The sequence below is a fragment of the Theropithecus gelada genome, chromosome X (assembly GCF_003255815.1).
Source record: "Theropithecus gelada isolate Dixy chromosome X, Tgel_1.0, whole genome shotgun sequence".
Lineage (NCBI taxonomy): Eukaryota > Metazoa > Chordata > Mammalia > Primates > Cercopithecidae > Theropithecus > Theropithecus gelada.
This window is the reverse complement of record NC_037689.1, coordinates 28648905-28675645: the sequence shown is the minus strand read 5'-3', so window position 1 is coordinate 28675645 and position 26741 is coordinate 28648905. Positions and strand designations below refer to the sequence as shown.

General features: G+C 43.6%; 1 protein-coding gene across 5 annotated transcripts in view; it reads left to right on the top strand.

Annotated features, from left to right (window-relative positions):
• The window catches only part of PUDP (pseudouridine 5'-phosphatase), a 105706-nt gene that overhangs the window by 36139 nt on the left and 42826 nt on the right, over nt 1-26741 (top strand). For 3 of the 5 annotated variants that reach the window (XR_003117339.1, XM_025371993.1, XM_025371994.1), the window contains exon 2: nt 5826-6044. Coding sequence is in view for 4 of the 5 variants with exons in the window: in XM_025371993.1 (XP_025227778.1) it covers nt 5826-6044 (219 nt within the window). In the remaining variant the exon portion in view is untranslated. Of the gene's footprint in view, nt 1-5822; nt 6045-26741 lie in introns of all 5 variants that reach the window. The other 2 variants (XM_025371995.1, XM_025371992.1) reach the window with 2 other exon arrangements.

Sequence of the window (26741 nt, the reverse complement as noted above, 5' to 3'; positions counted from 1 at the left end):
TCCTCATTTTATAGGTGCTTTACCCAAGGCTGCTAGCTTCCAGAGTTTCCGGCTAGAAAGCTGCAGAGCTGGGGTTTCCCGAAAGGCCACTGGGCTTTACGGGGCCTGGCTTCACTGCCTGGGCTGCCTGCCACCTCCCACGCCTAAAGCATCTCCCCCCACCCCTGCCCCGCCCCCAGCTTTAAGGCCACCGCCCCTTTGCAGGTCAGCGGCTATTAAATACATTTCTCCAGTAAACATCGTATGTCAGACAGGCTAAGAAACTTGTCCCAGGGCGTGCAGCTGAGCTGGGAGTTTTCTGCAGGTCTCATGCAAGCCCTAGGTCTTGTATGAACATGGGGGTAGGGGCAAAATCAGGCCTTCCCATATGCATTAATGTTCGTTCGTTCTCACAGTGCTGTAAAGAACTTCCCTGAGACTGGGTATTCTATAGAGGAAAGAGGTTTAATTGACTCAGTTCCACATGGCTGGGGAGGCCTTGGGAAGCTTACAGTCATGGCAGAAGGCAAGGCAGCAGGAGAAAGAGGGTCAAAGGAGGCACTTGCAAACACTTATAAAACCTTCAGATCTCGTGAGCTCTATCACGAGAACAGCAAAGGGAAACCACCCACTGATCCAATCACCTCCCTCCCTCCCTCCACACTTGGGGATTACGGTTTGAGATTGTCAGGCCTCTGAGCCCAAGCTAAGCCATCATATCCCCTGTGACCTGCACGTATACATCCAGATGGCCTGAAGCAACGGAAGAACCACAAAGTGAAAATAGCCAGTTCCTGCCTTAACTGATGACCCTCCACCATTGTGATTTGTTCCTGCCCCACCCTAACTGATCAATTGACCTTGTGACATTCCTTCTCCTGGACAATGAGTCTCAGGAGCTCCCCACTGAGCACCTTGTGACCCCTGCCCACAAGAGAAAAACCCCCTTTAACTGTAATTTTCCACTACCTACCTAAATCCTATAAAACTGCCCCACTCTTATCTCCCTTTGCTGACTCCTTTTTCGGACTCAGTCTGCTTGCACCCAGGTGATTAAAAAGCTTTATTGCTCACACAAAGCCTGTTTGGTGGTCTCTTCACAGGGATGCGCGTAACAAAGATGAGATTTAGGTGGGGACACAGCCAAACCGTATCACTGTATATGTGCCTTAATGACAGTTGGCTCAAGGTGTTTTGCCCTTAGATAACGCAACTCACAGTTATAAAATTGAAGATAGGTCTCCATTTGCATGGTGAGCAGGTAGAGCTTCCTGAGAGAGCAGCTGGGGAGAAACCCTTGCTTTTTATATCTTTGTTGGGTAAAACATCGACCACTGTGCCTCAGGGGTGGACTTAGTGAGCATTTAAGATACATTTTCAGTTATAAAATATGTTACTTGATTTGCAGCAATTACCTACTCTCCACCTTAGACAGAAACTTACAGGCCACGGGCCTAGGCTTCCTCCAGGCGCAGGGCTTCTGTAACAGTTGAATTAATTTAAGCCGCAATGCCTTCCATGAGCCACCGGGAACTCAGGCTGCCTCTGAGGATGAAAACACCCATCAGTCTTTGGGCCCCACCCTGGGGCACCCTGTAGCTTCTTCAGAGCTTCCACTTTCCTGCCAGGCTGTCCCCCTCCCCATGCTGCCCTTGCAGCTACTATAGAAGCTGCTCTCAACATGCCACAGAGATTCCAGCTGAGGGGAGGGGAGTGGTCACAGTCACAAGGGATATTTTCTAATTCACCTAAGGAAGGTAGTAGTGTATGTGGCCCTAGCATGTTAAAAACAACATGACCTTTCCTGGTAAAAAGGACACTGAAACAATGTTAAACGCTGCAAGCTTGTTAGTACGCAGGGAAGAAGATGCATCTGATGGCCTGATGCAAGTGTTTTATGCTCCTTTATCTTATTTCAGCATTTTTTCGTTCACAACGCTGTCCCTTTAATTATGCCATCAACAACGGCTGTAGTCATCATTTGATCTAAGGAGTTTAATTACTTGTTTAGATCCTTTCTTATTCCACGGTTTTAGGATGATTTTATCTAAATGGTGAGGAAAAGTGTCTGTCTGCACCGTCCCCTACAGATTTATAATCCTACAGTTCTGTATCTTTTAAATTAAAAGCTCCATGACATTTTAAGCTTTAAATAAACACTGTTGAAAGCATTTTTAGAGGATACAGCTGTTTTTCTGCCTTTGTCCACACTCCTTTCTTCCTGCTCGCACACTCGCCTTAGCCACGGTTCCATGGAGCACCTCCTTCGTCCTGCCTGGCCTCTGTTCCTTCGCTTGGCTTTTCACACCCGACAGTGGTGTCTCACTTGTTCGATGCCTGCGGTTTCCTTTTGTCAGTCTTCCTCTCTCAACTACCAGAACAAACACTTAAGGAAGTAAAATGTGCCGCCTCACTGCCAGTCCGTCCACCTCCTTGCCCTGAGAGCCCTGGCTCTTTCTCCCCCTCACAGAGAAGAAGACAATAAAAGGAGCACTCATGCCTGGGTAACCCTCCCTTAGAGGAGGCTTTTCACCGCTCAGCTGTTGAGAAGGAGGGTGGGCCAGCCCTTCCTTCTGTTCTGCGGCTTCTGTAGGGAGACTGAGTGCAGGATGGGATCCAGGAAGCCTTGAGTTACTCAGGTTGTTACTTGAACTTCGACTTCTACAAACAGCCCAGGAACTTTTCTGAGAGTCCTGTCTTTTGTACTCCCCTAAAGGGCTTTGACCCCTCCATTCAGGGATCGGGCCTTCACAATCTCCAGTATCCTGAAGGGTGGAGGTTCTGAGGTTTGTTTGATATGTTTTACAGCAAACTTAATAAAATACAGCTTGTGGCCAGGTGCAGTGGCTCATGCCATAATCCCAACACTGGGAGACCGAGGCTGGAGAATCACTTGAGGCCACGAGTTTGAGACCAGCCTGGGCCACAAGGCAAGGCCCCCCCCCATGTCTACAAACAAAAAATAAATAAATAAAAATACAGCTTGTGGTGGAAAAGGAGAAAAATATTATAGTGCTGAAAATGAAACGCACCTGCAGATGCAGCTGTGGGCGGATTTGCCAAGAAAAGCAGAGAAAGAACAGAGGAGGGCTCTTCTTGTTGCTGGTAGCAGTCAAAGCCAGAGCATACATCAGGAGGCAGACAACCCAGGGTCTGCTGCAGGGAAGAGGGCCACAGAGGGGGTCATTGCACAGGGGGAGGAAGGAAGATGGGGAGTGCAGGGCAGGGGCCACCCAAAAGCTCAAGGAAGAGCCCAGCCCACAACAACCAGCCTCTCCTGGTCCCCAGTGTCCACAGGGCGGACTGGGCCCAGCCTCAGCCCCATCCCAGGAGGAAGAGCCAGAGAGTTCCCCAGGCAAGTACTGGGACCGGGAGAGAAGCGTGCACAAAGGCGAAGTCCACATCGTGGCAGCCAAAGCAATCAATGAGCCCAGTCCTCTGAGTACAAGGCGACAAGAGCCCTAGCCGATACTGCAGGTGCAATCAAGAGATGCAGTTTGGATGCTACTGAAGGGACAGGGTACAGGGCCATACGGAAAACTTTTTTTCTCAAGACAGCAGCACTCTGCCCTTGGTTCATTCAGGAATTTTGCATATAGTAGTGGATGTGGTTGACTGCCCAGGCCTTGTGTCTACACAGATGACCGTTCACCTTCTGTGAGAAAGATGCAGGAGACAAAGCACAGATGGCCCTACCATTGCAGCGGCTCACAAGAGACCTTGCCGGCCTCTTCCATGTGTGACACAGTGAATCCCGCCCTGTGGTGCAGGCAGCCCTCTGCATGCCTGTCTGGGAGGAGCAGATATTTTGGAGTTAAAACCTGCCATAACTCTTTTTTTTTTTGAAGACATAATTTCACTCTTGTTGCCCAGGCTAGAGTGCAGTGGCACGATCTTGGCTCACTGCAACCTCCGCCTCTCGGGTTCAAGCGATTCTCCTGCCCCAGCCTCCTGAGTAGCTGAGATTACAGGCACGTGCCATCACGCCCAGCTAGTTTTTTGTATTTTAAATACAGACAGGGTTTTGCCATGTTGCCCAGGCTGGTCTTGAACTACTGAGCTCAGGCAGTCCTCCTGCCTTGGCCTCCCAAAGTACTGGGATTACAGGCGTGAGCCACCATGCCCGGCCCTTAACTCTCTTTTAATCGCAGTTCATACCCTGCCAACTTTCAAAATGCATCGAGGCAATTACAGACAAGCATGCATGCGTATGTGCATGTAAGCATGTGAACATACGTAGGAGTATGAAGACTTATATGCCTCTTCGATACACACAGCCTTCTCTGTGCGTACACAGTACTTCCCTCAGTGTGTTCTGGGTCTCCCAGATACTATCTTACAGGGAGAAAAAGTAGTATTTAGGGATGATTATTATATTTTTTCATGTCATTGTGGGACCGTTAAAGGCCATTGAGATCACCTGCTCTTTTCAGGACTTATTGTTGGGTCCAGCTGTACATATTCAGGGTCGACTACATCCTGCTAATGCTGCTCCACGCCCCGTGGGAAGGCTTCAGTGCTCAATCTAGAACAGGTGGTCAGTCTCCTAACTGCATTTGAATCCAGATTTTTTTCAGATGCGTCCGTGTGTCTTCTTTTTAAATCAGGTGTGAACAGGGCTATTCCCAGCCTCTCGGGTTCAGGCACTGCCTCTGTGCCACTGCAGACTGGAAGACAAGGGCTCTGCTCAGGCCTCGGAACAACCTTCTGCCTTCACTGGAGCCTTGGGGGGATTGTCACCAGGCAACATTCAGCTCCATGGAGCTTAACTGGTTTTGAAATTCTACTTGGTAGGCATTCCTCTGTGTTGAAGCATTTTCTTTTTTCGTGAATAATACCTCCTAGCAGGTCAGTTAGTTGGTTCTTCAGTAAAGTAATCTTTCTAGGCCCACACTGGAGACAGTAAGAGTGGGGAAGACAGCTAGTGTGTAAGAAGCGTGCTCTAGGAGGCTGGCACTAGAATGTTACTTATGTGCCCTGAAGTATTCATTCTGTAAAGTAGGATTATTTCGCTGTAGTGGCATCCTCAGTAGTATTCTTATAGGTAATATGAGTGCAATTGATGTTAAGTGTATATTAAATATACATACAGAAAAAACACATGAATAGAAATGGGTGTGAGCTAGTACTAGTTATTATATTGTAGGTAGTATAATGTAGCCTATGGTAGTGGTACTGGTACTATTACTAGCAGTATTCCTGTTCACCTTGTGTAAGCATGAGGAAAGCAGGCACCTGCAGGCCCCCTATGTTTCTGAGGCTGTGCTCCGAGTAAATGCCAAGCCGGGAGTTAATTCTGAGGTCAGCTTTCACCATCCTGTGACACAGCCTATGTATTAAATGTTCTGTTCTCACCTGGGAGCTTCACAGCAGCATCCTGGCCAGGCATGGTGGGGATTCATCCCACTGGGCAGTGGAAATGTCGTTAATACTAGTGGGCCATGCAGTGGACTTTGTCAACTGGAGCTGGCTTCCATGTTGTTGAGAACACCAAGTAATGATGCGTTGTGCTATTGGATGGAATTGACCATTCCAAGGATATATTTACGTTCAAATATGTACATTTAAACAGAAAACACAATCATACAGATTTCATTTCTCTCCTGAGTTCTAAGTTTCCAAATCACAACTCCAGGCATAACTCCAGCAGCCTTGAGAGGAGGCTGCCCACAGTATAATTTAGTGAGAATGACCTGCAAACCTTTCTCCTGTTCACTTAGGTCTCCACAAAAGCCTTTGTTGATGGAATGCGACCTACACAGTGTATGTTTATGCTGACCTAATACAAACTTACTGTTGATACAGTATGCACTCTAAAAATCTCTTTGTCTTTTTTTTTCCTGCAGATACTGAACGACTGTATTCAGTGGTGTTTCAAGAAATATGTGATCGCTATGACAAGAAATACAGCTGGGATGTAAAGTCCCTGGTTATGGGTAAGAAGGCATTAGAGGCGGCACAGATTATAATAGATGTCTTGCAGCTCCCGATGTCCAAAGAGGAGCTGGTGGAAGAAAGCCAAACGAAGTTAAAGGAAATGTTCCCCACGGCTGCGCTCATGCCAGGTGCGGTTGCCTCGCTGTTTGCAGGATTATGTTTGTGAATATTAGCAATGGTGTTGTAAATCACCTTTAAAGTCTAGCATAGGGCATGCTTAGTTTGTCCTCTTTTCTTTAGTCTCGAAACTAAGTCCCTCCTGGTGCTCCTGAAAGAGTTTGACTGATGCTGTGGGATGCTGTGATTCAATTTTCTCTTTAAAAGCTTCTTAAAATAATATGCGTTAGTTTCAGTGATTTCTGGTTTCCAAAAACATTTGAGTATTGTTTATATTACTATATATAAAGATTATGTTAATGACAGAATGTCTTCAAAGTTTACCTTAATAGATGGTTTAGCCTTTTTCTTTTCAAAATCAGATATAGGATTAGTATTTCAGCAACTATTCAAACTTTAACAAATTGATAAGCAGCTAAATCTCCCCAAAGATGCTTAATTTAAAAAAAAGAAAAGTAAAAAGTCGAATTCATTTTTAGCCTGTGTGTTTGTATGCCGTTCAGCCCTTTCTTTACTTGTATCCAGTTTTCTTTGGAAAGGAAAGACAACTTTGTTCCCTCCATGCTTGTTAACTGACATTCAATCAGAACGGGCTTGCCTGCTGCTCCTTGTTCAAGAATGTTCTAGATTACAGACCTTGAAAATAGACTATTTAAAGATTCTTCTGGGATAACAGGATGAATACTCTGTCTTTAGAATTCCCGGTGCTAGGGGAGAAAAAAACAGCAGTTGTGTGAGTAATCTTGGATTTAAAATGATACTAATACGAAGCATACCTACTTTTGAAATGTATGTTATTATTTATATTTATACACATGTCCAAACATGTGGATTGACTATTCCTAGGCAGCACACGCACACATGCAAACACACACCCTTTGTAATCACTCTGTCTGCATCCACTGCAAATGGTAGTGTTTGTGAATCTCACGCATGGATATGAGCACCGTGATACTCAGTTCTTTGCATCTAGTGTCTTTCTGCACCATTTGCACATGAAGTGACCCTGACAAGTCTTGGTGAAACACATCCATACAGTTACTATATAAAAATTTAATTGTAGTAGGTAGCAGACACACACACTAAAATTTACCATTTTACCTATTTTAAAGTGTGCGGTTCAGTAGTGTTAAGTCTATTCACATTGCTATACAATGGACCTCCAGAAATTTTTCATCTTGCAAATGTGAAACTTCGTACTCATTGAACAAGTCCCCATTTCGCCCTGCCCTCAGCCCCTGGCAGCCACCATTCTGCTTTCTGTTTCTAAGATTTTGACTACTCTCAGTACCTCAAATAAGTAGAATCATATAGTATTTATCTTTTTTGATTGGTTTATTTCACTTAGCATAATGCCCTCAAGGTTCATCCATGTTACAGCATGTGATAGGATTTTCTTCCTTTTTAAGGCTGAACAATATTCTATGGTATGTTAGACCACATTTTGTTTATTCATAGTTCATTTGTTGAGGGACATTTGGGTTGCATCCACGCCTTGGCTCTTCTTGAATAATGCTTATATAAACATGAGTGTACAAATATCTCTTTGAGATCCTGCTTTCTATTCTCTCGGGATATACCCAGAAGTGGAATTGCTGAATACGATGGTAATTATTAATTTTTTGAGTGATCACCATATTGTTTTCCATAGTTGTTACACCATTGTATATTCCCACCAAAAATCTACAAGGGTTCCAATTCCTCCACATTCTCATCAACACTCATCATTTCCTGGGTTTTTTTGATAGTAGTCATCCTAATGGGTGTGAGTTGATATCTCTTTATGGTTTTGATTTGCATATCTGATGATTGGGGATGGCAAGAATCTTTTCATTTGCTTGTTGGCCATTTCTGTATTATCTTTGAAGAAATGCCTGTGCACATCCTTTGCTTATTTTTAATTTTTATGTTTTTGTTTTTATGTTGTAGGAGTTCCTTATGTATTTTGGATGTTAAGCTGTTATCAGACACATGACTTATGACCATTTTCTCCCATTCTGGCTCCCTTTCCACTTAGTTGTTGGTGTGCATACGTTTTTGATTAGATTAATTTGACAAATGTCATCTCATTTGTCTAATTTTGCTCTTGTTACCTGTGCTTTTGGTGTCATAGCCAATAAATGATTGCCAGTTCCAATTTCATGAAACTTTAACTTATGTTTTCTTCTAGGAGTTTTAGTTTTAGGTCTTACATTCAGGACTTTAATCCATATTGAGTTAATTTTTGTGTATGGTGTTAATTAGAGTCTAGCTTCATTCTTTTGCATGTGGATATCCAGTTTTCCCAGCACTATTTGTTGAAGAGACTTATCTTTCCCCATTGAGTAGTCTTGGCTGGCTCATTGAAGATCATCTGACAAATATGTGAGAGTTTATTTCTGGGCTATCTATTCTATTCTATTAGTATGTAGGCCAGTACTGCACTGTTTTGATGAATGTAGCTTTATAATATGTTTGGAAATCAGGATGTGTGAGACCTCCGATTTTGTTCTTTTTCAAGATTGTTATGGCTATTTGGGATCCCTTGAGATTTTTTATGAATTTTAGGATGTATTTCTCTATTTCTGCTCAAAATGCCACTGGAATTTTGATAGGGATTATATTGAATCTGTAGGATTGCTTTGCATGCTATGAATGTCTTAACAATATTAAGTCTTCCCATCCATGAGCGTAAGATGTCTTTCAATTTATTTGTGTCTTTCTTTCAGTAGTGTTTTGTTTTGTAGTTTCAGTTTACAGGTCCTTCACCTCTCTTATTTCTAGGTATTTTATTCTTTTGATGCTATTATAAATGGGGTTGTTTATAATTTTCTGTTCAACTTGTTCATTGTTAGTATATTAAAATGCAACTGATTTTTGTTTGATGTGTATTCTACAACTTTGCTTAATTGGTTTATTGGTTCTAACAATTTTGGGGTTTTTTTAATATGTTGAATTGTAGTGATTTATATGTATATGATCATGTAGTCTGTGGACAAAGATAATTTCATTTCTTCCTTTTTACTTTGGATGCCTTTTGTTGTGTTTTCTTGTGTAATTGCCTGGCTGAGACTTCCATTATTATGCTGTCTGGAAGTGGCAAGAGTGTGTAACCTTGTCTTGTTCCTGAACTTAGAAGAAAAGCTTTAGTCTTCATTGAGAATGCTATTAGCTGTGAACTTTTCATATATGGCCTCTAATATGTTGAGGTAGTTTGGTTTTTTTTTTTCCTATCCTTAATTTGACTGTTTTTAATCATGAAAGGGTGTTGGAGCTTTTCAAATGCGTTTTCTTTCTGCATCAATTGAGGTTTTTTTTGTTTTTGGTTCCTTATTCTATAAATGTGGTTTCATATGTTGAACCATTTTTGCATTCCAGGAGTAAACTTCACTTGTTCATGTATATGATCCTTTCAATTTGCTGTGGAATTGTTTGCTAAGATTTTATGTAGATTTTTTAATCTGTATTCATCAGGTATATTGATCTGTATTTTCTTTTTCGTATAGTGTTTTACGTGTTTGGTAGAGTTCTCCAGTGAAGCCATCTGGTCATGGACTTTTCTTTGTGGGGAGTTTTTCTTTTATTACTGATTCAGTCTCCTTACTACTTACAGATCTGTTAAGATTTTCTATGTCTTCATTTTTTTCCCCCTTCTGAAAATCATCAGGGATTCTCTGTCTTCATGATTCAGTTTTGGTAGGTTGTGTGTTTCTAGGAATTCTTTTATTTCTTTTAGGTTATCCAATTTGTTGTCAAAGGATATGCCAACAAATGGTATTCTCCTCTAATTATTTTCGTGGCATTGGTTGTAGTGTTGCCTCTTGCATTTCTGATTTTAGTCATATGAGTGTTGTTGTTGTTGTTGTTGTTGTTTTAGTTAATGTAGCTAAGGTTTGTCCATAAAGTTACTCTGTGACCGAGTGTCTTTTCTGACTTTACAAAGCACTCATGATGTATGAGGCATGCACGTGTCTTACTTCTTCCATATCTACCCAAGCCTTTCACATGGTTTTCCTTCTACACTTTTTGTTCTATATTCTAAGATATACTTGAAATATGTTCTACTGCAATCCTTAAAAAGAAAAAATGTTTTATCTAGCGAGTCTGGTAGTTTGGCTGGAGTGCTAGTGAATCTGTTTTATGGAATCTACTTGGTGATCCTATCAACGTAGTGTCTTCATTTGGCTTTCTAAGCGAGCAGGTATCAAATTAAGTAAGGTGCCAATCATAGAAACTCATAGAAGGTGAACAACTAGCAAGGAGCTAGTTCTTCAAAGATAGTTCAGTCCTTCAGAACTTATCTAGATGGCTCTCTTTTCTTTCTTTACTACTTTTTGGCCTCTTTAACTTTTTTTTATTTTTGACTTGACAAATCCTTTTTCTTGGCATATGATTTGTGTGTGCGTGTGTGTGTGCACACACATATCCTTATTTTAACTTTCACTAGCCGCACAGTTGTGAGAGGGACTTCGATACTGAAAGTCTCTCTTTGAAAATGATCATATCTACGTGCCATATACACAATTACCTGTGCTTTGACAGAGCAGAACATGCAGAAGATTTGAAGAGTATAAAGAAATGTATAAGGTAATGCTGGAGAGAAGAAACTAAAATCATGCTGAGATGCTGGCTCAGATGATGTGCAGCGACAGTAGTCGGATGATGTGCCGCTTTGATATTCTGAAACGAGTTAGGTGTAGGATAAGACAAAATTATTAGAAATCATACTTAACCTGAAGGGAAAGCAAGCCAGAGGAGGACAATGTTGGACTGAATGTATAGAGCAGAAAGACAGGCCGTGCCTAATTGCGATCCAGAAATGTGTTCTTCCTTAGGGTTTCTGCTCAATATTATACCAGTCACAAAAATGAAGATAAAGTAGATCTTCTGTCCTGAAAGAACATTCTTGGAGACCTCGTTTCCATTCATTTTACACTCCTCCCATCTCCTCTTTTATCTGCGCCAAACCTGAATTCCCCTGGGAAGGTGGCCTTATAGTGTCATTGCTCTGGTGACTAGATTCAGAGAAACTTGCTGCTGTAGTCTTCCTTCTTCTAGGTGTTCATTTTGCTCACTTACTACTTTGTTCCTGTTCTTAAGTTGTAGATGATAATATAACCCTTGACTTTATTTCTTTTCCTTCTGGAAGTATTTTTTGGTAAGGTATGTTAGGTTGTGGAAATCACCTTGAGCTCTTCAGAAAGGAAAGCTGTCTGTAGGGAGGGCTTTTTAATTCAACATCATTCCTTTTCACATGCTTTCAGAGCGACAGGGGAACCCAAGGAGGTATTTAGCAAGTTAAATTGCAAGAGTGAATGGTAGATTACCAGGGGAAGCAGCCCCTGATCTTGCTGCAGGGGCTGTCTGCTGTGATTAGGCTGCAGGGGGGGGGTGTCTGCCTGGGTCAGTCACCAGGGAATCAGCTTGATTATGCTGCAGGGGCATGACTACCTGGGCCAATAACCAGGGAGTCAGCCTGATTATTCTGTGGGGGTGTGTCTGCCTTGGCCAATCACCAAGGAATCAGTCCGATTATGCTGCGGGGGTGTGTCTGCCTTGGTCAATCACCAGGGAATCAGCCTGATTATGCTGTTGGTGGGTGGGTGGTGGGGGGCCGGGGAGTGGAGTGGGGGATGGCCTGGAGTGGGGTGGGGGCAGAGGAGGGGCGGAGGGGGGGGTGTGTCTGCCTTGACCAGTCACCAGGGCATCAGCCTTATTATGCTGCGGGGATGTGTCTACCTAGACCAATAGTCAGGGAATCAGCCTGATTATGCTGCAGGGTGTGTCTGCCTTGGCCAATAACCACGGCATCAGCCTGATTATGATGTGGCGGCATGTCTGCCTGGGCCAGTCACCAAGGAATCAGCCCCCTGATTATGGTGCAGAGGTGTGTCTTTGGCTTGATTATGGTATAGAAGTGCATCTTTGCCCTGATTATGAAGCAGAGGCCAGTCTGCCTGGTCATGGTATAGGAGGGCTCTTTGCCTGGGCCAGTCTAGCCACTAAGAAGACAGGGTAGACCTAATGGACTTGAAAGATGAGGCAGAACGGCCCTGATGCACTCGCACATCAACTGCCTGTTTGCTATAATCATGTTTCTGGAAGGCTCTCTCTATGAAAAGGTGGGCGGGCCTCTGCTGTCCTCAGTGGGAAATCCTTTTAAGCAGTTAGTTCTGTAGGCATTTCTTACATGGCTTCATGGTTCCGTGTAAACTGTCGGGCAGCCAAGGCTTAAATTATTTTAGGAAAATAAACTGTCTTTTAAATTGTGGCACAAATTTTAGGGGAAAAAATGCATGTGGTTCATCTCTTGTAAGTTTTCTAGGGATTTTAAAAATAGGTACCGTATTACAACTGGAAATGTATGTCGCATTACTTAAAAAAAAAAAATCTTCACTTAGGATATCAGAAAATCTTGTTTAAAACATAGCCCATGCTGGTTCCCTTCATTGTATCTTGAACAAATCCTTTCAGTAATGAATTCCTTGGGACAGATGAAATTCTACATTTCAGTATAACTCAGCGAGGGTAATTTGGATTCAAAGACCAATAGGAAGAAAGGTGGTGCCTTTTATTGTGTGGAATCCCCCAGGAGTTTTTTCTGTTGTCCTGGCTCCCTGCTTTCCCATGCGTTTTCACTAAGCATGAGATTCCTAGAGGAAGAGCCCAGGGCATGGCATCTGGGTCAGTAGAAAGGAGTGAGGTAGGCCACACCCCCGAGTCCCTGGTGATCCCGCCCCTAGGGACAGCCTGCCTTGCAGATGTGCTCCTCAGCCTGGCCAGCTCTCCCCTGCATCTCTTGGCCCTCACCACCTGCACCAGGCTCTCTGGCATTAACTTCCTGCCCTCTACTTTCGCCCTCTCAGACCATCTAGAGCAGAAAAAGCAAACTAGAACCCTGGCCCTCTGGATAGCCACGGATGGCTGCCACTGCTCCCCGTGGGTGGCTGAGGGGAGGGAGTAGGTGTGGCCTGTGTGGTAGAAAGGATGCATCCAGTCCCAGCTCTGCAGCCGAGCACTCCTCCTGCTGTCCAGCCCCAGTCCCCTCAGGACATTAGGAGTACTGACTGACATGACCACCGTGGGGTACTATGATCTGAATGTGTCCCCCAAATCTAATGTTGAAACTTAATTGCCACTGTGATAGGATTAGGAGATGGGGCCTTCAGGAGGTGATTAAGTCCTGAAGGTGGAACCTCACAGGTGGGATTAGGGCTGTCATGAAAGGACTAGAGGATAAGGCCTGCTCTTCCATTCCTCTGTCACCTGAGGACACAGCATTCCTCCCCTCTGGAGGGTACAGCAACAAGGTACCATCTTGAAGCAAGGAGCAGCCCTCTGCAGAGACAGACCTGCCGCTGCCTTGATCTTGGCCTTCCCAGCCTTCAGAGGTGTGAGAAATACATTTCTGTTCTTTACAAAGTGTCCAGTCCCAGATATTTTGTTACAGCAGCACAAACAGACTAACACCTGGGGCATTCCTGTAAGACAACCTTGGAGCATGTGTGGTTACACCTGGCCCAGTGAGTGGCTCCTAGCAGGCACTTGTGTCATCTCGTAACCCAGAAGGATCCAGTCCTCACTCTGAATCCCACTTTGAGGAGTTAGTAAGGTCGTTTTCCATCCCTGCTCAGCTTCATTGAAAAGCACACACCAGTCATGACTTGGACACCATGCACATGACATGGGCTCTGGTCCTCTTTCTATCCAAGCTGTATCTTCCTCTTGTAAGTAAGTCTTCCTCCTCAGGCTGACTTAGGTAATTATGGTTGTTTCCATCCTTCTACTTTTTTTCTTTTTAATTTTGTTGTTGTTTATTTTCTTACACCATTGTCTTCCTGGCTGTTAACAGATACACCCCCACCCTTTCCATGAGGAGCATCTGGCAGGAAGGCACTCATCCTCCATAAGTCAGCTAACAACTTGCCTCTCTTTCCTCTGAATTCTTGTGCGTGTAGTGCTGAAGGAGTGCTCGGGGGGACACAGAAGAAAGGTCTCTTTCCTAATGGAGTATGTCATCCATTTGGGGAGAGGAGACAGGTATATCTACAGTGTCCAAGTGAAAACCCATGGTAGGATATTGTTACATAGCAAAATGAGAAATTCAGGAAAGAGTTGCCAAAGGGATATAGAATTAAGTAAAGCAAGATGTTCTTCGAGCGCTGGCCACTCCTGGGGTAGGGGGTGACCTCAGGGGAGTCCACAAGAACATAAGAGATACGGATGGGAGAAGCCATTTCAAAAGGAAAACAGCACATGTGGAGGATTCCAGTCAGCCAGTGAGTTTGCATGAAGCCAAGCTTCTTATGGCTCACAAGCTTCAGAGGGGAATTGTGGCCCTATGAGTTAACCTTCTTATTCCCCAGCTCATATGTTTGCTTTCTGGATAGGGAGAACTATTGGGATTTTTAAAAGGAGGCATGTCAGAATGCAGCCTGCACTTGGGGAGAATCCTCTGGGTTTGTGGCACACAGTGCCTGCAGCCTAGAAGAGATGGGCTAGAGGAAGGTCAGGGTGATGGTTGAAGACATGCACCCCCCTTGACTGGGCCATGAGGTGCCCAGACGGAACATTCTTTGGAGTGTGTGTGTGAGGGTTTTTCTGGAGAAGATTAGCATTTGAATTAGTGGATTCAGTAAAGGAGATTTTCCTTCCCAATGTGTCTCATGAAACACATCATTTTTCACATCACGAAATTTGTCACTAGAGGAATGAAAGGATGGTCTTAAGTAGGGAGAATATCCCTTCAGGATAAAAAAAACCACAATCATGATATGCTTTTTTTTCCATTGGAGACAGAGTCTCGTTCTGTCGCCCAAGCTGCAGTGCAGTGGTGCTATCATAGTTCACTGCAACCTTGAACTGCTTGGCTGAAGCAATCCTTTCACCTCAGCCTCTGGCATGGCTAGGACTGCAAGTATGTGCCGCCACACCCAGCTAAGGTTTTTTTCTTTTTTTCTTTATAGAGACAGAGTCTTGATATATTTCCCAGTCTGGTCTCAAAACTCCTACCTCAAGCAATCCTCCTTCCTCAGCCTCCCAAAGAGCTGGGATTACAGACATGAGGGCTTTTTTTTTTTTTTTTAAATTACACAATTACACTTGCTTCACATAATACAAAAATGTATAGCATTAAAATTGGAAGCCCCTCTAACTCCCACTCCCTGGAGGTAACTGTTACTCAGTGTTTAACTATTTAGGGTACCTCATTTCAGCCCTTTTCTTATGATGCCTCTGTGTTTGTGTATAGACACACATGCACACAGAGATATGCTCGCCTACACTCACCTACGTGTACCTTTATGGAATGAGGCCGCTGACATAATTCACCAAGATCCAAAGCAAGTACATATAGATTAATGGGACAGAAATCCCAAATGTTTTAATTAAATTGTTAGTCAATTCTTTTTTTTTTTTTTTTTGGAAGTAGGTCTAACGAAAGTGAGGACATCTTTTTCCTAGGCTCCCTGAAATGCTGGACATCCCTTGGGATGGGAAGGCACTCAGAGCACTTCCTGCCTGGGAGTACTTACAAGGTTGCCTTAGTCGGTACAGTGCTAACATGATTCTTGTGTCAAGGACAGCTTCCAGAAGACCTCAGCAAGCACGCTGTGCTGCTTTGGTTTGTCCTCCTTAGTGATGGAGGTATTGTGCTGTCCACATCCTTACAGTCCTGTAGATTTTCATATGTCCACACTGACACAGTCATATCTCTTGTTCTGTCTCCTATGCCAGTGGCTTCAGGGCCAGCTGTTACCTTTAGGAACCAGAGAGCACCCAGGTCAGCTTCCAGGCCAGGAAGGAAGCCAGCAGAAGAATTATAGCCCTTGATTTATAGGCTGCTCTGATAATCCATTATTTTCTAAGTCTGGGCAGCAAGCCTCAGTGTTGAGGGGCAGTATAACACATAGGTGGCAGGAGCCCCACAGAGAAGAGGGACCCATTTGTGTATATGTCACAAACCATGTCTCCACCTGCCTATCATTCCTGGCCTCCCCTCAGCCAGATTTCTCAGCTCAATGCTGGGGCTATGCCAGTTAGATCTACCCAGGGTGTTGGTGGCTTCGAGTCTCATTAGGAAGGACAGTGCCTAGAAACCCCAGAACGCATTCTCTGTACCATGTTCAGGAAACATGCACCTGAAGGGTATTCATGCCCCTTCTCCTTGTTGGTATTCAGTACGGTCGTGTTGGCTCACAAGCATCGAGGACTCACTGCATGTCATGCTCTCAGTGCTTTCACTCATGGGGGTGTGTGTCAGCCTTCTGCCACTGCTAAGAAGCAGTCACTCTTAGCACAGGGAATGGCAGGGAGGGCTGCAGGGATCAAGTTACTTGCCCAAAAGCTTGCAGCCTCTGATTATGGAGGCTGGCCTCGAACCCAGGTGGATAATGAAGAGTCCAAAGCTGCTAGCCGTGGCACTCTACTGCCCCAGATGATGTGGCGGTGACCTTCTGTTGAGGTAGACAACATCAGAGTACAAAGGGGAGAAGATGTGTTCTGACACAGTTCACAGGGCTGAGCCCTTTAAGGCCACATATAACCCATGTGGAGAAGTCCCCAGTGCTCGAGGACTCTGCCTTGCCCAGCTCCGTTTCTGCTGGTGGTCTCGATTTGTGGCACTCAGCTGATTCTCAGTCGCTGGAGAGGCTCTGCTGGCAAAGCTGGACCTCAGAGATTTTTACTTAGGCAGATTGTACTCCTTGGATAACAGCACAATTAAAGGACACACCAAGCGAACAAGCGAAAAGGAAAATTGTATGCTGACAGTCATGGTAACACATTCAACTTACACTGTGTTCCTTTTCCATTTAACAAATCGAATTAGCCCCATGTTCAGGAACATTTATGATCGTAGGGAGGAAGAAGCCCATTTGCCAGTCAAATGTAAATGATGAGTCTTTAAAATTCTTACCCCCCTTTTCCTTTAAAATATCAGTTTATTCCATGATGTGTATGGACATTATTCCTCTTTTCTGAAGATAGTGGCTTTCATAGGCAGCTAATTGCCTTGTTATTTAGTAAATTGTACTGAAGACTAAGGAGAACAAGATACAAATCTTTGCTTCTGATCATCCTAGATATTACCTCACTGCACATGTGGAGATGTTTCTCAAAGAATTACAATTTCTACTTTTTGCTTTGTTTGTTTGACACAGGATCTCACTCTGTTGCCAAGGCTGGAGTGTAGTGGTGCAGTCATGGCTGACTGCAGCCTTGACCTCCGGGGCTCAAGTGATCCTGCCAAACCCAAGCGATCCTCCCACCTCGGCCTCTCAAGTAGCTGACACTTCAGGCATTTGCCACCATGCCCAGCTAATTTTTTTTTTTTCTTTTCTGTAGAGACATGGCCCTACTATATTGCCAAGGCTGGTCTGAAACTCCTGGGCTCCACTGCTCCTCCTGTCTCAGCCTCCCAAAGTGCTAGGATTACAGAAATGAGCCACCATACCTGGCCCAGTTTCTGTTTTTAAATGTGTGGTGGTTCTCCTGTGGATTTCTAAGTCTTTAGGAGTATAGGATAATGAATAAGAGAAATCCTTACCTCAAAGAACTCTTGACTCAAAGGAGAGGAAATGAGTAGATAAATGACCACAATGGGTTGAATCAAGTCACTGCCCCTCCGGGAGGCGTGTACCCACAGCATAGGACCAGTGTGGAGCTGCACAGACAGGCTTTGAGGGGTGTTAGGTGCCAGCACTCTCTGCACACTGCAGTCAGTACGAGGGAGTGGGGAGGGCAGTGAGCAGCCAGGCTGCAGAGCGCTGCCAGCTTGCCCCAAGTCCCAGGCCCTGCTCACAGCCTCCTGGCGCCAGTAGTGGAAATGGTTGCAGAAAGCAACCAAAGAGAAATACTTTCAATTTTTCATCTGCCACATAGAGAAGGTGGGAGAGGCTTGCAAAGGGAATAACATCCAGTCCTTTTGTTACTTGGGCATGGAAAGTTGGGGTTTTCCTTTTGATTGAGTTCTGGGAAGTCAGCGTGAATCGGCCTTCGGTTCCCTGCCTCCAGACCTTATTCTCCTGCCTCAGTACGATGTCCCTAGAGTTGTCAAATCCATAGAGACAGAAAGGACAACTGTGATTGCCAGGGGCTGGGGGAGGGGGATGGAGGTTTTAGCGTTCAATGGGGACAGAGTTTCACCTTGGAGAGAGGAACAAGTTCTGGACGTGGATGGTGGTGATGGCTGTACAACAGTGTGAATGTACTGAATGCCACAGAATTGTACACTGAGAAATCATTAAAACAGTAAATTGTATATTGTAGGTGTTTTACCACATACAACAATAGTTATTCTTTTTCAAATGGCAAGAAGCCATTCAAGGATTTTGGAGTTGTGTTTTGGAAAGCTCCTGTGCAGATGAGGTAGAAAGCCTGTGGTGAGTAGACACAAATGTGGGTTTTCACATAAGTGTTGTGGATAAGTGCATCTCCCCTAGCTCCAACAGGATCACACACCCCATCAGGGAAGAGAGCTGTCTCTCGTGCCCCCCAAGCACCTGGGTCCTGGGGACTTGGGCCCAGTGTCATGGGCAAGTTTGAGTGGGGTCAGGAGCGCCTTGCACCATGCCTGCTCTCCTGAGGCAGTTTCTGCACCACTTCTGCACGGTGGACCTTTCATCTCCATGGCATAGTCGACACAAGAATACAGGGAAATTCTCACTCTCTTCTTTCTAGAGGGTTCCTTGGACGGTAGACTGTAAGAGCAAGACTTTAATATTTCAGATTATTGACAGAGACAACATCAACAGAAACTCCTCACAACAAAGCTCTAGCCATAAAACTGAAATTTCTGTGAAATGTTTGCAAAAAAAAATTTAACAATAGGAAACTATGATATTTTATAGTAAGCAGTCCATGGATTGGGTTAAGAACTTTCAAATTAGTTTGGGATTACTATAATTTAAAGTATACTGTTATTTTTGTCTCATCGTTGAATGCATAAGGCAAAATAAATTCATTTTTGATGTGAGTTTTTTAAAAGAAGCATACTTTTCTATTACCTCTTATTTGTGAAGAAATTGAAAACTGAAACTCTTTCCCAATCTTTATATCATTTGCACTTTTATGTTTGTTCTATGACAGTCAGGGTTGTTCTTATTTGCGTTATATAGGTGAGGATACAGGCTCAGAGAAGTGAAACGGAGAAGGAGAAGTTTGACCTTGGCCTGTGTAGGCCATTAACAGGCTGCTTTTATTGAGAACCTCAGGTGTGGCATTCTCTACAATGAGTTAAATGCCTTCTTCAGATTGGATTTTATAATACTTGTGCTTGTTTGGGTAAGAGAATTTACATTGTTTAATCACATAGAGAGCTATAGTAGAAAATCAGGAAAATTCAATGAGCTATTAACATTTCCTAGTTTCTATCTTTTCCTTTGGCTATTAATCATAAGCTATTTAAATAGCTGTTTTACACACTGATTTTTATAGTGACAGATCCTTAAAATTGCAACCTGAAAAGTGATTCAAAGTAAATAAAATTGGTACTGTAAGCAGCTTTCTGGCAAATCAAAGAAGACACAAAATCAAATATTTTTCTGAGGATGGTCAGTATTTTGAGATGGTTGGTCAGGTTCTCCAAATCTTAAGAAAGCCAGTGGAAGAAAAAGTCCAGTTAAGGCCGGGCGCGGTGGCTCACACCTATAATCCCAGCACTCTGGGAGGCCAAGACGGTTGGATCACTTGAGGTCAGGAGTTCAAGACCAGCCTGGCCATCATGGTGAAATCCTGTCGCTATAAAAATGCAAAAAAATTAGTTGGGCATGGTGGCGGGCGCCTGTAGTTCCAGCTACTTAGGAGGCTGAGGCAGGAGAGTTGCTTGAACGAGGGAGGCAGAAGTTGCAGTGAGCTGAGATCACGCCTCTGCACTCCAGCCTGGTGACAGAGTGAGACTCTGTCTTAAAAAGAAAAAAGATAAAGTCTAGTTAAATGTGCCTTCCCTTTGAGTTTCAGAGCTTTCTACATTCTAGTGAAACCTAGGAGACCTGAGTTACCACAGTCAAGTGATGAACTAAGTGTGTCCTGATCAGAACAAAATAGTGTTCATCAGTATCTTTCCCTTTCTTTTTTATTTACCATTGACAGCTGGCTACAGAGATCATGTAATCTCCAGAAAGAATGCTGGTGTAGCTTCTGTGAGGATAAGAGGCTCCTGACGATCATAAAGTCTTTTTCATGGAGTCACCATTGACCTTTTGGAAGTGTTCAGTGCCACTTCTTTCTCATCAGCGTAAAACTCTGCAAAGTCATCTCCTCCTCATCTGTTACATAACACAAAATAATGCATTTTAGTTGATTTTGAGGGCAAAGAGCAGATTCTAAGATTAATAGCAGATTTGCACACTGAACTCAGAATTTGCCAGTGATAGTAACCTTTGTCACATGGGGTGGAGCACAAGATTGTGTCTGAGGAGGTGGGGTCTGGCCTGGTTGGGGTGAAATCGGGGCTAGTGGGTCGCCCACACAGTAGCCTCCAGCCTCTTCATTGTGACAACACAGGAGCTTCCGGTGTTGAAGCTGGCTGTCACTGTAAGACTGAGACGAGATGTGAGGCATATGATCAAAGGGTCACTTACCAGCTAGCTAGGGGGAAGTGGACATTTCCCGAATGTCCCACATTTTAGAAAATAATATGAAATTCCCAACACAGATACTGTCTGGGTTGTATGAGTCTTATTTTACTGAGTTTTCTTTGTATGATGCACAGCCTATTGTAAGGGCAATTTAATAAGGAGATTTTAAGCATGTTGGTATATCAAATTGATTTAATCTTTATATTCTTTTTTGTCTATTAGGGATTTATATGAATTCAGTTTCATAGGACTAAGAAAAAAAATTTTTAATTTAAAAATTTCTGCTCCTCTGGTTGCATTGAAATGGTGGGTGTGTGGCTCATAAAATATTCTATGCATAGTAAGCTAAAAAATATCTGTATTTGGATTTAGCTGCATAAGTACAGGAACTGAACATCAGACTTTAATAAACATTAATAAACCCTTAGGCTATACGTTTTTCAGTGAGTTATATAGTATATATAATATGTAGATACTATATATACTTTACATTCTCAACATTGTTTTGATAATTTGCTCTAATAATGCTCTCATAATTTGAGCACTTTTAGAGAATATTTAGTTTAGTGGTTAATGGAAGAAACTCGTTGAGGATTTTTGGATTCCGTTTCTAGGAGGGTAATTCTCTCATGAGGTTAATTTCCTGTCTGGTCTGTGCATGAATTTCTTGAAGAACTGACAGTAATTCTTCTTCTTAGTATCACAGGCAAGGGGGCAAAGGGGTTAGGTGTCAATGCCTGGCTGACGTCCTACATTATAAAATTTACCTCTTATTTTTCTATCCTTCCTGATGCTACCTCTTTTCTTTCACCTCTTGGGCCTGCACATGATTTGTTTGCTATCAGGGGCCACCAAGCTTTCTCTGTGTTTTCAGCTTTGCAGACCCCATGGTGTATGTGTGAAGCCTTTAGCTTTGCTGTGTTAAGAAGCAAGTAGCTGTAAACAGTGCGTGAGTGGGTGCTGGTGCTGCGCTCCAGTCAAACTGTCTCTACAGACACAGAAAGTGAAACTTCATCTCATTTTCACAGGTTATAAGATAATATTTTTTTTTAATCTTTTCATTTAAAAACAGGTAGTAGGTTGAATTTCTGTTTCAAAAAAAAGGCAGGATAAAACGAAGGGCTAAAACACCACAGAGCAGGTTGAAATCCCGGATGTGAAGTAGCAGAGCCACTGGGCCCTCCACCCCAAGTTGTGCATTCAGAATGCCACCCGGGGCAGAAAACAGGTTTATAAACAGTCAGAGAGACTTCAGATCTCTGGTGATCAAGCACAGTGGAGGATGTAGATAAAAGATCCCTGCACCCTGTGCTGTGAGCCCACTGGGTCCCTTCACCTCACTCTCTTTTATGCACAACCAAAAACGATCCCGGAGAACTCTTCTCTGGAGAAGGAAGTTACCTCATGACAACAACTCTCAAATACCAACATTTCGAGGCCCGCTGATGAAAATATTGACTACGGGTAGTAACTTCCAGTTTGGAGAAGGCTCCCACCTATGCCCCCAGGTGGTGCTGTGTAGCTTACTGAGAATCTGCCTGGCGACTCAGCCCCTTCACTCTTAGCCCCTTCACTCTTCTGTTGTGGCGACCCACATCTGAAATGTTGTCCTCTGGGGAACATGCATCCTTTCCAGGCACTCCTGTAATCTATATATTTGTCCCTTCCTTTCAAGAGGCTTAGAACTTAAACTTCAGTTAGCCATTTTTGTTGATATTATGCTGTTCAGTCCTAGTACAGCCATTTTCTAAAAGGAGAGAAAAGCAAGGATCATGGATCAGTAGCCAACGTTAGAGTCAGAGAGCAGTTTCCATTCAGGTTGTCACAGAGGCACATCTAGAACACAAGGAAACTCTCATGCATTCCATGTGCTTAGTAAAAGGGCATTTTACTGCGAAGTACTAGTCTAATCATTCTCTGCAAGGGATTTAAAAAAGGGATTAGGGATTAATACTACTTGCTAGAGTCAGAGGACAATTTGCATGTAATTTGTTACAGTGGCAAATCTGGAACGCAAGGACACTCACACTTATCCCATGGTATTAATTAAATGGCATTTTATTGTTTAAGTCCTAGTCTAGTCATTCTTTATAAGGGAAAACAAGGATCAAGGATCAGTAGACCATGCTACAGTGAGAGAGAAATTTTCACGTAAGTTGTTACAGAGGCACATCTATAGCGCAGGGAAATTTTGAGTCATTTTCAGCATTAAGATGTCAAGTCCTACCTGGAGGAAGGGCACTTAGGGTCAGTAGGATCAGGTGGAGAGGCTTTCTTTCTAAAGTCCTAGTGCTTAACAAAGGAATGAGAGAGACCATTCAGTCCCACTGTCACATTGTATACCTGTAATTGCAGCACTGTGGGAGGCCGAGGTAGGTGGATTGATTAAGGACAGGAGTTTGAGACCAGCCTGGCCAACACGGTAAAATCCTGTTGCTGCTTAAAAAAAAAGTACACGCTGTAGTCCTATATTTACTTCATAGAAACTAATGTAGAAATGCACAATTAATTTTCCTTAAATAAAATTTCTGCATTACTCTCAATATTACTTTGTCTCTTTTATTTTCAATGGCTGAAAAAAATAGTTTTGTTTTAATTTTTATTATTTGATCCATCTGCAATTACCAGACATTGCTCAGTAGTTTGAATTGCCCTCCCTGGCTTTCCATTTTAATCTAAAATTCTGCTATAAGTCCATGAAATTGGACCAGAACACAAGCTATGCCATCTGTGATACTGATAACGAGATTCTAGAGAAAGGTGCTTCTTTGGTTCGAGGAGTTTATGCCGATCACATTTCAGTGACCCCAGAGAACATTAGACAGCGCCTGTTGCCACAAAGCAAGCAGCCAGCTGTGGGTAGAACAGCAAAGGCAGTCGGATGCTCATCCCCTGTATTGCCCTGGGACCAGCAGACCAAATAAATGCAAACTGGACTCTTGCAACTGTTTGTTTGAAGATTTGAAAGGAGTTAGTTTATATTTATTTTCATAACTGCTTTATTTCTGTCAGTATTTAATGTTTGCCAAAAAAGGAAACACAGGTTTCCCACACTGTCTCCCCGTCAAGTATCACAAATTTGTGTGTCAGGTACCAGAATTTGAGAAAGATAATTAAGGTGGTTTAAGGTCATCTCACAGATAGAACCCCAGTCTATCCAAGTTTTCTCCTCCAGGGTCAACCCACTGTATTAGCTTCCTAGTAGTGCTGTGTTAACAAACTCGGTGGCTTAAAGCTGCAGAAACTTATTGTCTGACACCTCAGAAGGCTAGAAGTAAGGAGTCAAGGTGTGAGCAGGACTGCACTCCCTCTCAAGGCTCTAGGGAAGGATCCTTCCTGTCTCTTTTCAGCTGCTGGTGGTTGCCGGCCACCCTTAACTTTCCTTGGCTTGTACCTTCAACTCCCCAATCTCTGCCTCCATTTTCACATGCCCTCCCTTGTCCTGTGTGTCTCTGTCTCCAAATTTCCCTCTCCTTTCTTTGGACTTAGGGTCCAACCTTAATTTAATATGGCCTCATATTAACTTGATTACATCTGCAAAGACCCTATCTCCAAATAAGGTCCTATTCCCACGTTTTAGGTGAACATGAATTTTGTGGGGAGAGCACTGTCAAGCCAGTACAGCTCCACCCATACTTTCCTACTCCCAGCTCAGACTGCCACTGTTCAGGGTGCCCCAGGAGGGCCCTGAGCTGGGGCGTGGACTCAGTCAGTCGTGTTTGGCTGGAGTGTTCCACGAGGTTCAGCCAGTCTTGCCAGAGCCTTGCTCCTCTTCCAGGCCCCCAACCCAATTCCTTTCTCCTGTTTCCTTTCCTTCCACACTACCACACTCTCTCACGCCCAGGATATAGGTTAGTCACTCAATTCCATAAGCCGGATTCTGTGGTGCAAATTCCATAAGTGGCGATCCCTGATACTAGCTTTGAGTTGGTGCAAGGTCCCTAGTAAATTAGGAGTGAAGATCTGCACACAGCCAAGGGCCCTCTCCCTCCCAGCAAGCACCTTTTCAAAAGAGCAGAATTCATTTGGAAGGCCTAGAAAAAGGAAGGAGGTGCTCTGCCAAAATCAATGATGTCTGAGAAAGAAGCATGCTCCCTAGAGCTTGGAGAAGATCAGAAGAGGGATAGCCTGAGGCATGCCTCTGCAGTAAATCATTAAGAGACGCCCACTCACAGCAGCTGTGGCTACCAGAAGTTTCCTGTGAGGGAACTAAAAAGCGCACAGTAGTGTTTGTAAGGGATGGTTCCATTTTAATAGATAAACATACAGAACTTATAAAAAGTCAAGAATCTATATTGGCCAGATTTCCTAAATTAGTTAATATTTCTCTTAAATTTATACTTAAAGTCACAATTTTTAAAACTATATATATGAATGTGAATACTATATGCTTTGGGGAATTTGACTTTGGTTATTTTCTAGTGTCAAGACAGTAGTTAAAGCGATCAGCACAGATTTTCTTCCATAATATGCTATTGCAATAGAGAAAAGAGACCAATGTGAAACTGGACTCAACATCAATTAGCCCAGAGGTGACTGGGCATTTTAAAGGGAAATTCAGGGAGTAGGGAGGGGTCAGCAGAGGCTCAGCAGAGTCGGGGAAGTGAAAATTGCAGAAAGCGGGAAGAGGGTTTGGTCTGTGTGAAGCCGTGTGAAGCCGTCTGGGTTTCACTGGTGCTGATAGAAGTCAGGCTCCTGCCCTCCCACAGCGGCTTGTCTGCAGGGGTGGCTGGAACCAACGATCAGTTATTTTGGCAGCCTTGAGTTTTCATAGGCAAGTACTTTAAGGGGGCTGGAGTCATCTGTGGGGGTGACCTTGAGCTGTTGAACTTGTTCAAGTCTTTCTAGGCCACTGTGGGGGCCTTGTGGAGAAAAAGACTCAGAGCAGCCTGGATAGAGTCTGGTCCAGGAGACACTTACCACTGAGCATGCCCAATCCATTTATCACAATGGTAGCAACCTGTCCTCATGGAATTATGTTTCCTTCAATAAATCTTGAACAAGAAATAAATGCATCAGCATATGTTTTTTAAAAGTTAAACAGATGTTAAAGGAAGTTTGCTAAAATCCATTTCGTGGACCCCTTTGTGAATACCTGACCTACACAGCTTACCCCTTATGATTTAAAGTTAACTTGCATCCATTTTATGGAATCCCGGGTGCCTGTTTGACCTGCAGACATCTTTCTCCCTTCTTGGTCACTCTCTCAGGGCATCAGCTCTTCACACAGCAACAGCTTCTTGTGTGTGGCCCCTGACTGTCCATTGATGACCAAAGGCTCCTGGACTCGCCAAGTTGCTCACGTAAGACCCAGGGTTCAGAGAGTGAGACAAGTCCTTGCATTGTAAAGTGCCAAAAATTCTAGTATTCTAAAGCACAGTGTTATTCAGAACATAGTACCCTTGTGAGATCACGTGTGACATTTGTGAAGAACCTGGAACAGATGTTTCCTTAGAAAGCCTCGCAACAGTAAGTGCTTTCAGCTCGCTCAAGGAACTTCAAGTAGGCAAGAAATAAGAGTGGAAACCCTGCGCTACTCCATCAGATCTTGAAAGTTTTCCCTTGGATAAATGTGCCCGTCAGTCACATCAAATCATATCCCCTGCCTCCGTTCGCTATACCACAACAGTGAAGTCTGCTGGGGCGTCTGTGCTCCCTGGGTACACATTCTCCAGGAGGCAGCATCTTACGAGAGAGTGACAAGTATGTCATGTGTAGAGGAGAATGCTAACCGCTTCATGAGAAGGCTCCCCACCATGAACTTGGATAACTGGATGCTGTTTTTTTAACGTATTTATTTTTTAATTGACAAATATAAATCGTATATAGTTATCACATACACAACATGTTTTGAAGTATGTATACATTATGGAGTGGCTACGTCAAGCTAATTAACACATCCATCATCTCACTTCCTCTTCATGTTTTGTGAGGATAACACTTAGAATCTAGAATCTGAGTAATTTTCACGTAGCCAAATGTTATTTTTAATGACCTTTGCCTTAATTGTCAATTCAATATCGGTCATAGATATTTATTGAGGGCCCAGCATGTGCCAGCCAAGCATGGCCTCCTAATTGGAAACACAAACCCTAAGAAACTCCAAGCATTGTTGTGTAGTGCAGGGGCCATCCTCACACCCCCACAGCCAGC